Below are 11,463 nucleotides of genomic sequence, written 5' to 3' on the forward strand. Positions count from 1 at the left end.
GAATGTTGCTTAGGAGCCTACTTTTTTTGGGTATGATTTTAGATATGCCATGCAGGGGTTAAATTTGACGGGTGACCTTACCCGTCAAGGAATTTTTTTATGACGTTTTTATTTTTAAACTGCCCATCATATGACTTTTAAAATTTATTTGTACAAGTTTTCATGATTGTTTTTGTATATCAACACAATCAACATATGCATGTCGAATTGCTACAGATCGTAATTCATGCTTGTGAACAAGCCCCTCTTTATCACAAATTTCTAGAAAGCCAAATTTAGAGGCATCTATAAATTTAGATAAATAACATGTGCGTATACAGGCGTCAAATTTACCTAAAATAACAAAAAAGCTTTGTAATAGGGTCTAGCTTGACACACTGCTCAGCGAATGTCCATGACGACTACACACAAATCACTCCTACCAAATAACCTCCTGCGATGCTTTCATTTCCCCCTTGGAGGCCACCAAAAAGACCAACACCAAACCAGAGCGCGGATATGCATGCCAGGCTCCCTCATCTTCCCACGCCTGCCTTAATCGTTCGCCACCCCAAAACTCCAACGCGATGTTAATCCTCACACAAGTTTCTAACGTGTTGATATTACTCCTCCCATTACATACACTTTGATGAAGTGACCGAAAAGACTGTCCCTCACCTCACTCCACCCGTATTCACAAATAAGGCTCCTCTTCCCTGTCTTACAAATACCTCACCCCATCAAGGATTAACTCAGTGGAATTTAACCACAACCCATACATCTGATTTTGAACTGATGATTTTTTTCAACATAAAGTTATAAACTTTTTTCTACCTTACACTTTTGATTAATCATCATATAATTTTAATTTACTGATTATCAATATTAAAGAGGAGAAATCAATATAACTTTCAAATAATCTTTCACCTTTTTATCTCAAGAGAGAGTTTTAACCATAAAAAAAACCTAATAACAAATGGCTTCTCAAAAGCTAAACCTAGTCCATACTTCATAAATTAATACTAATTACTAATAACTCTCATGAAAATATGACAAATTCATACTATACTCAAAACCGAAGGCGGCCCGATTTCTTACGTGTCCTATTTTATCCATTCCTATTCATAAAAATCAAAGCAATCATCGATAGAGCACTACCTCAAATCATTTATATCTAAGTTCCACTCGTCTAAGAAAATGATGTATTTATATAACAGATCCTTAATTGAGTTTTATTCTTGGTGTAAGCTCGTCAAACCTTTTCGCCCTCATTTGTGCAGCGTGCTCAACATGTATTTCGTCTCGAGCTTCCAGAGACCGGAGTTCGGCCTTGTTACCCGAGATTAAATGCCGAAGCGTGTCAGATAGGTCGTCCATGTTAAAATAATCAACATCAGTCACCTGCAGCAGCGTAGAAATATCTATGTTCAGATTCTAGTAAAGCAGAAAGGGCATCATAGTGTTCCCGCGAGAATAGAAAAATACCTTGCGAGAAAAGAAAAATACCTTACTATGTATGGTATGAAACACTGCATTATCGATGACAGAAGACGTAGCGTTCACAACTTCAAGCCCACATTCTTCCAACACCATTAGAAGATCGGAGTAGACAATCTGATCTTGGAACGCGTTAACGGAGACCTCAACACTGGAATGGGAGAAATTTATTTTCATGGAAGGGATTTCCCCATCTGATCCCTGGAATCGCAGATGTTTCCTGCAAAAATTCTGGTTAGATGAGGATTGAATGCCCACAAAGGGAAATTCTTCTTTTCTAGCTAAACCGGTCTTCATTCTATCTCTTTTTCTTGAGAGATCTTCGATTTTTTGCTGTAGATGACGAATATAATTAACAACTCCAAGCACTTGGTACGTTTTCCCTGCTCAACAAAATATGGAGCTGCCCATTCATAAAACTGAAGCAAAGGAGATGAAAAAAGTGAAAAAAACCCTAACGAATACTTTGAAGCTGGATGCCTCTAAAGCAGAAAACCCTAGATACCAAGTGAAGAAAACGTACCCGAAGATTTTCTTCTGGAAGCAATGCCCTCAGCCTGGAAAAGAGCGTTTTCATCTCCTTCCGCCTCTGTTTTTCAATCAAACTGTGATTCCACCTTTTATCGGTCGGAGCGGTTTGTGATACTGTATCCCGGTAAGGACCATGAATTGCCAAACCAGAATTGCAGAATGCGCTCATTAAACAAGGATTATCCGAATGGTCCTGATAGTCGACTGGGGTTTCAAATATGCAGCAGCTGATGAAATTGGAGCTTTGGGCATGATGGTTATTATAAGATGGAGGATCTTCGGTCGATTGTAACGGACTAGAACGAGATACACCCTCTGTAACATCGACAGACATGTTTATGCCATCGTTACAGGAGAGGAATATTGCTTGGAACCCAGAATACTCATATTTATGGTTAAAACTCAGATGGATGTTGCAATTTGCAAAGCGTGGGAGTTGTAAAGCTAAGAAATCTTTGCCAGCGATTTACAAGCAGAGTGGGTCCGTGATCTTCTGCAACAAGATCATACGAACTTAGGAACAAGATCTCCAATCCTGATAAACAACTCGGGAACCGCCTACGACTCCCACGACGCCGACGATCGCCTTCGTCCTCTTGAATCCAAGTTCCAGTACCTCGAGGCTCGAACCGGTCCATATTCAATTAAAGTTTTAACTGACTGGTGCCAGGTGGATTATACGGTATAAAAAATATATATCGTAAGGTTAAATATATATATAAAAAAAAATTTAAAACTTTTAATTTTTAAACATGCCCGTCAATAATTTTAAAAAATAATTGCAAGTTGCACATGACGTGGAGATTTAAAATTAAAACGTATTTTACGGGTAAAAAAGTGAAATACGGGTATACGGTCGTCAAATTTAACCCCTGATGCCATGAGATACACTTGGTACGATAAGAGATATAAATGTTATTTCCAACATTCATATAGAGATTTCAAGTCAAGTTCTTAGTAGTTAAGAGGGATTATGGTGTCACTAAAGGGGAAGGGTAAACGGTTAAAGAGGTTAATGGGTTGAAATATAATCGTCAGTGTTTTGAATTTGTCATGTATTTTGTTAAAAGTCTGAACGAGCAATCAGTGAATGGAAGTGGTAGTTGGTGGGGAAGTCCACTTTTTATAATTATGAAGATGTCAAGGTTAAGTGTAAGTTAGGAGTGTAAAATATTTCATCGTCATATGAATTCAACCCTAGTACTATTTAATTTCCTATGCACTTTCTTCATGCAAATTAAAGGGCACTTGTTCGTTCATTCACTACTCTCACTCGTTCTCTTCTAATATTTATTATTCCATTTGCTCATTCGTTCTCTTCTAATATTGGTTATTCCGTTTGCTCATGCATTCTCATGATATGCACAAAAGTATTTTTTATTAGAACTGGTAAGTGACTAAGAAGAATTAAGAAAGAGGAAGTAATGAATTTTTTAGGGGTGGAAAGCTATAAAGGAGCATAAATTTTAGGTGGTTATGAAACTCTTCTTACTTTTTGTAAATTACTACTCATTTATTGTTAAAGAGGCAAGATCAAATTGTATTAAGTTTTATTTAAGAAATACATTGTGATGGACTTTTTCTAACATGGTGAATAACACCAAGAGAACAAGGTCCTCGAAAGGTTATCCTTCTTGGAAATGTGGGTAGAAGAAGGGAATGACATCATCGAGCAACCTAGATGGTTTTCCTGACTATGATGTGGCAATTTTCTTGATCAAAATCGAGAGTAATTGTGTGGGATAAGTGATTTGAGTGTCCTAAACTAGCTTCTTTCTCCTTGGTGGCATCATAGTTCAACATGTGGTGTGATATCCACAATAGATGCCCATGTTTGGGTGGATGATTGTTTGTCAACAAATAGTTTCTCTAAATCAATTTTCTCAATAGACAAGTGTTTCATCCCTATGTTTGAATCCATGATACAATTTTGTTCATGAGTTGTATTTTTCTTATGTGTGAATCAAAATGGAATTCACTAATGTATGATACTTAATACTAGTCTTGTTATGATGGTTGGATGTAAGTTCTTATCAAAATTTTCACCAAAATTAATTGGTTCAAATTTCCATTGTGCATTTGAGATCATGTATGCACTCAAGCTTGAGCGATGATAATAATGTATGGCCTAAATTACTTATGCAAATTGACACAGCCATAGGCCAAATACTATCCTAAGTGTAAGACACTCCATGCCTAGGAATCTCTTTATGTTGAATTCAAAGTATTCTTTGAATGGGTTTGAAATCCCATTTTTTGTGTGTGTTAATCCAAAGCGTTATCATTGGGTTTGGGTTAATGCTCATTTTCATTTATACTTAGAAATGCTAACTTCAAATAGTAGTTATTAGGGTATATGTGTCATACACCTTGTAGTTGTTGCTTGTCATTCGTTCATAGTCTAGCTCATGAGAGTGGGAATGGATGTGACCCATGTTGTGACAATCATCTCAATGCATGAAGTAACATTTTTAGTATATTTAAGAATTAATAGTGGTTTCTGGCATGTGGTATTGGAAACCATAAATTATTCATGGATTAATTATGCCCACTATATATTTGGGTGCTTGGGTTGAAGGAATTGTATGAGGTTTGTAAGTACAATTATGTTGTTGAAATTTCTTCATAACTTGTATGGTGTTGATTACTCTTCTTTAGAAAAAATGAACTTTGAAAGTGTATTGTAACCTTTATTAGTTGTTGAATAATACATTAAACATTGATAGTCAATCTTGGAAATTTAATCAAATTTTCAAAATATATATTATTTCCAAAAATATTCCTCTTAAATTTAACCATTGTAAATCCATATTAACTGTAAATCTATCAGGCACTAAAAGGGACCAAATATCTCAAGGTGTAATAACTTCCTCAACTTTTTCACTCTAGAAGAGGTTTTCACCTTGAAGGGTTTGATCCTTATTGACACATTTAGATCCAATGCTTAGATGGATATATAAGATTATGGATAACATAGACAACAAATTGGCATATTAGATCACCTTATTGTGGGACAAGGGACCTACCTCCACACATCGATTTAATCACTAAAGTCTATAGAGGAGTACATACTCCATTTTGCCACTTGTCAAGTTTATGCTAGTGATGGATGGAATTACTCTTCACCCTCATAGGCACACCATTGAAATGTTTTAACCAAGATTCATCTTAACTCTAGATCTAAATGCCAAGATGGATCAAATCCCTCAAGGTGGAATTCTTTCCTCAAGTTTTATACTCTAAAAAATGTTTGCATCTCCAAGAATTTGATCTTTATTGGCACATGATAGATTTAAATTTAAGATGGATATATGACATGTTTCAACTCCAAGTTGAGAATGGAGGGAATTTCACATCTCCCTTATGAACACACCATTGAAATGTTTTAGCCATAAGAAAAAAGTCACTTTAATTGTTCTACACACACACACATAAAGTTGATATTGAAATATTTTATTTAAGGTCCATCTAGGAATATTTTTTGCATTGTTATTTCTGGAGATAATTATGTGAATGAGTAGGATACATCCAACGTTCTAGTTTGGAACTCCACCAATCATCAAGATAAGAAAAAGATGAAAACAATTGTTTGAAAATAGAATTGTCAAAGCTTCGTTTTATAAAGCAAAGGGGTGTAGTCATTAAGAGAAAAAAATAATCGTTAGGTGATTAAATGTTTAATAAAAGGAGATGCTCAAGAAGTATAATAAACTAGTAAGACCTTAGGTTCCAACTCTCCTCCATCATAACATTTCTCTAGAGTTTTAAGAGGTAAAATTACCTCTCTAGGACACCCCCTCCCATCACTGCAGTTTGTTAAAGCCAAAGCAATTCTTGAAGCTTAAAAATATTGGATTTGGTCAATGGCTTCATAAATATATAAGTAAATTAACCATTTGTCCTACAATATTAATTGGTGAAAACCTTTTCTTGAACCAACTATATGAAGTAGGGGCATGAATTTTGCAAGGTTGTTGAGACCTTTATATGATCACGGTGAATACCTTTCTTTAGATGCCTTCATGGTCACAATTTAACTTATGTATTTATGTGTTTACTAATATCATCACGATTTACATAGTTATTTACATGAATATGCATGGTTTCTTGATATGCTTAAGTTAACTTGTTATGGTATGTTATTTCTATAATATAACAAGTGAATAGCATGGTTCATTGCCTTGTTGAAGGTTGTAGACTCCCTCCTAAGAGGGGAAAGTAATCAAGTGCTATGTGATGCTTGAAGGATTCATGTATATTTATTTGATGTTTATTTGGAGGTCAAGTAAGCATTATGTAGTTATGTGCATCTATGTGATGTTGTGATGTATAAAGCTTCATAGAGAAGCATGTTATGTAAAGTCCCTGTAAAATCTATTTATTGGAAATATCTCTTAGTTTTATTCCGTTTATGATATACATAAGGTCTCATAATATAATTAAATTTATTGTGGTCATGATGAAATCCCTGGGAGGAATAAACTAGCTCTAGTTTCCATTCATGGAAATTTGGTGTCTTGGAAATACCCTGTCATAAGGAGTTTTTGGAATAAGTCCTTAGAAATTCATATTTTTCTAGTTCTAGTAGAACTCTGCACTTGTATTGGGCATTGGATGGTTCTTGGACGAACCATGTAATCTAAGCGAAATACCTTCTCAAATCCCTAGTAATAGACTATATCTGGACAAGTAGAGGATCTGGATATCTATTTGACTGGTAAATGTATCTGGAGATTTGGGCATTCATCCATCCAACACTTATGCAACATTTGAAAAGGATTGGATTTGAATGGTGTTGGATTTCGTGTAAAGTATAGTTTATCCAAGGTAGGCCCTACTTGGGCGGAACACTTGCTTAGGATGGAGATGCATCAAACTATATTTTGGAGGAAGCGTAGTGCATATGAGGTAGGGAATTCTTAAGGTTTTCGTAGGAATAAGGTTGAATAATTGTGTGACTAATGGATGTATCCAACTTTCCGAGCATCTAGATAGTGATCGAGTATGAACAATTAAATGCACACTGGACTTTTGGAGACACCCATATTTCTGCAGAAATCCTATTAGGATTAGGTACACAATGATGTAGAATTTTGAGGGAGTGCAACTTATCCAGAGTGGACTCCATAGGAGTGATTATTGGGTTGACACTAGAATCCCTCACTTGTAGAGATGTATCTAGGACATTTTAGGGTGAATTCATAGTGCAACCTTGTGAAATATTGGATGTGGGCAAGGATTATATATCCTTGAATTTGAATATGTGATCTATGGGTCTACAAAGGAAGCCAATGGAGCGAAATCCGATGCACCCAGATTTCCCCTTAGAACCAAATATAACGCAAATATGTATAATTGTTCAAGGAGATTGGACCTATTGGGGCCCACGAGTTGGGATGAGATGGAAAATTATACGAAGGCTTGGTAATGACCACATGGGTGCAATGATGGATCCATGAGTGATATGGACAATTCAAGGTGCGTGGGTGCCATGTGGTAGTGTCCTACTAATATGGCAAGAGTTAATTGCTCAAACTTTGAAAGGGCATAACTGTCAATCCATAAGAAGGATTGAGATAAAATTCATATTATCAAAAATATCTCAGCGAACTAAACACAATGATGGATTTTTTGTTTTTTTTCAACAAATTTGGAAAAAGATGGTTTTTATAGTCCCATCTTCACCCTAAACCATCAGGGTTGGGTTACGTTATAAATAACACTACCATAGCCTGAGTGAATTCAAGGGGGTGGAAGGGGGCATTAAAAAGTGGTATCAGAGCATGGTTCAACATTGGACCTTGATGGGCTCAAGAACAGATAGAATGAAAAGATGAGGACCATTCAATCCTAGTCTTCAAGAGGCTCGTAGATAGATGATTAAAATTTGTTTTGATAAGTTGTTTTCTACACACACACACACACACATATGTGTGTGTATGTGTATGTGTACGTATACATATACACATACATATACATATACATACATACATACATACATACATACATACTCTCTCTCTCTCTCTCTCTCTCTCTCTCTCTCTCTATATATATATATATATATATATATATATATATATATATATGTTGAACTTTAAATTTGTAGATGTCATGGTTGCTAGTCTTGGTAAAATGTTGATTTTGAACTTAACGATGATATGGTTATAAACATGATGAGATCCCTTGTTAATTCTTAGAATATGCAACTGACATGGGTTCTAGATGTGTGAATAATAACATATCAACATGCTCCATATTAGTATGCTTAGTGTTATCATGACAAGGTAACAAGTCAATTTGTTTGTGCCTAATATAACTAACAATTATCTGTGTGTGACAACACATAAAATGACCTAGTTGTAGCAAGAAATAAAAAGGATGGGCAATAGTGTGGTACAACACAACATGGACCAAGTCCACCATGAGAAAGAAGGGGAAGTTCCCCTAATAGAACAAAAACCTTTAGGAGCTTGAAGATTGAGTTGAAGATTTCCAAGGTAGAGAATTAAAGGCTTATTTGAAATAAAAATGAAAAGGAAAAGCTAAACAAGATAATGCTAAAACACTTGTCATGCATGCAAGGGTTGTTGGAACATGCATCAACCTCAATAGATATAGAGTAATGTCATGTTGACCAGGCTAGAAAGAAACCTTGTAAGATTTGAGAGAAAAGAAAGCTATTCCCATGTTTGAACTATGAATAAGCACATCTAAGAAGAGGCTTCCCTAATAAATAACAAAGGAAAAAAAATTCATGCAAACTCCAAACACCTGAACCAACAACTAGTAATGTAGAAAGAGATGATGGAGCATCCCCTCAAGCTCTTTGAAATACTAAAAAGTTACTTCTTGAACTATTTATAGGGATATTGGAATTTTGAGGTTGTTATAGACCTTAGGAAGGAATGTAACTAAAATTTTGTCAATATGATGGTGATGGACACATTAAACACCAAAACTCAAGAGATTGAGTTTTTTGTGAACTAATGAATAATTTGTAGAGGGGGTGTTTTGAATTTCTTTTTCTTTTATTGTTGGCTACATGTTTTTGTTTTGTTGAATTTGAGCATAGCCATGCTACTTTTTGTTGTTGGCATGTGTTGCAATTGTCACCTTTCTATGTTTTTCATTATTTCTTATTTCCTTCCTCTTTTGGATTTGACCTGAGTGTTGGGTGGGAGAAAAGGGAAGTAAATAATCTTGTGAAGGAGATCTAAATAAAACCCAACCACAAGTTCAATACCTTGGATAAACCTTGTGCATAAGATGAATGGTAGTAGAGGGTAGAGGATGATGATAGAACAACTAAAATGGACCTGGCTAAGTCAACACTAAAAAAATAGATAATGACATGACAAATATGAAAATAACATAAGAAGAAAGTTCCCTTAATTGGAATTGTGCATGGCTTATATATATTCTACATTTTATGAGTATGAGCAAATTGAAATAAATGTATAATGATGGTATTTAGTTTGAAAGGTTATTTGTTGAGAACTGTCATAATAGGAATATAAGTGATTTAATTTTTAAAATATTATAACTACACAAATGGTATGTAAATAAAAAATTGTACTTACCATGTTTTCGATAACACAGTGAAGTTATTCAATGGATCCCATTCCACAAGTAATATCCATTGGGAAATTTTGTAGGAATGAACTATCACTATTAGCTACCATTATTAAAGTGCTTATGTTTATGCTTATGACCTTTGTTGTGTGGATAAATAAAAACAATAACAACTAAAAATTGACTCTAAAATTAATAACATATGAATGGCATGGAAGGTGTACATGTACACCACATACTTGTCAAATGAATATGCATGGGCTCGGGAGCATGGATAAAGACATGCTTGAATTGGATGCAAATGAAAATTTATTTTATGAAGTTATTCATTGAAATGTATGAATATATGAATTGATAAAATTATGACTAATGTGTGATGCCAAGAACATTTCAGGAAGTGTTGAATATTGCAACAACATGAATGTTATCAACCAGCTAGACTCTTCAAAAAGGATTTAGTTGAAATCATTGGTAAGAACAACCAAGTAAATAAGGAAAGTAGTAAGCCAAGGTAAAAAGTGTAAAGGATTCAAAGAATTAGTTAGGAATTCCTTCAACTGAATTTGGAAACTTGCTGTTTCAAATTAATGTATGCTTTGCATGAATATCAAGAAATGGTATGGTTAGGTAAGATATCTTTCAACCTGAAAAGATTGCAATAACTTTTGTAATGCATGCTAAGTGAAATGGATAACTAAACTGCTCATGCATTTAGATATATGAATCTCTCATTTCTGACTCATTATTCTGTTAGATTAAATGTTTTATTGCATTATGAAATGCTTGGAATAAATGTGATGCACATGTATAATGCAATGACAATGCCTTTTCAATTTATTTGAATTTAGTTGGAATGATAGACTTATTACGAGTATAATAGTTCTAAGGCCAGTTCAGGCTGTTGTGAATTTTTGCAATAAGGAGATTGCATATATACAAGCACTTAGAAGTGTTAGCTAATTGAAAGATTAGATTGAAGACATAATGTTTTTATGGGGTGGGATATCAAAGCCACCACGACAGATTAACACTACACGCAAAGGTGCCCAACAACATGACTACAAGTCTCATGCATATGAGATCTTACTTCTTAATGAAGAAAAGTTGGGAACTTAAAATTTTTGGTTTGAAACTTTTGAGTGTATCTCGTGGAAAACTAAATGTTGTGACACAAGTAGAATAATGGAGCTTGGAGCTCAAGAATAAGACTTTTGTGATGGAATTGCAGCCTGTGGCACTTTTTTATCTGATGGGAGCAAGTCATAACCGGTAACTTAATTATAAGGCTCCACTAGTAGTGCAGTTGAGCATGCTAGACCACTATTTCGCCATAAGATTCCATGCACATGTCATTAGAGAATCACAAAATGACACTGGATATAAGACTCTAATGATCACCCCAACAAGAGATCCCTTGGACAAGTATACTACCGAGAATAGGGGTTTTGCTTAGGCCAAAAAAGTGAGTGATAGATAGGAGCCCATACAGGGAAACCTTTGGACAAGTAGACTGCCCAAAATGGGGGTTTCCTCGACCCATAAAGGGGAAGAGCTAATGGGAGCCCACAAAGGAAAACCCTTAGATAGGTATAATGCATGGAATGGGGGTTTCCTGGGCCTAAAGGGGTGAGTTTCTGGTGGTAGAAGAAATATGTCCACACTTAATGGGATGTGAGCTAGAGAGGGTTTATTTCGAGTTGTACAAAAAGATTGAGTTGAGTAGTATATCTGCTAATGAGTGCTTCCCTTAGTAGTGAAACTGCTCAGTGACCCAGACTTAAGGATAAAGATATATGAAAAGACTACATGGAGTAGTGGAGTGGTGCTTTATGGTATGCTTGTCTCAGTGACAGATGCCTGCCTTTTGGTAGACAATGATTTTGT

General features: G+C 35.2%; 1 protein-coding gene across 1 annotated transcript; it reads right to left on the reverse strand.

Annotated features, from left to right (window-relative positions):
- Positions 1 to 980: 980 nt before the first annotated feature.
- Positions 981 to 2,473, reverse strand: LOC149206568 (transcription factor bHLH162-like; the record flags this gene model as incomplete). The annotated part of the gene is made up of 3 exons (XM_089397728.1): positions 981 to 1,380; positions 1,486 to 1,859; positions 1,996 to 2,473. Coding segments are annotated over 3 exons (1,032 nt in total), but the record flags the coding sequence as incomplete, so codon positions are not given.
- Positions 2,474 to 11,463: the final 8,990 nt, after the last annotated feature.

This window comes from Pinus tabuliformis, chromosome 1_2, assembly GCF_031772625.1.
Source record: "Pinus tabuliformis cultivar Carrire ecotype Pingquan chromosome 1_2, CPIR1, whole genome shotgun sequence".
Taxonomy (NCBI): Eukaryota; Viridiplantae; Streptophyta; class Pinopsida; order Pinales; family Pinaceae; genus Pinus; species Pinus tabuliformis.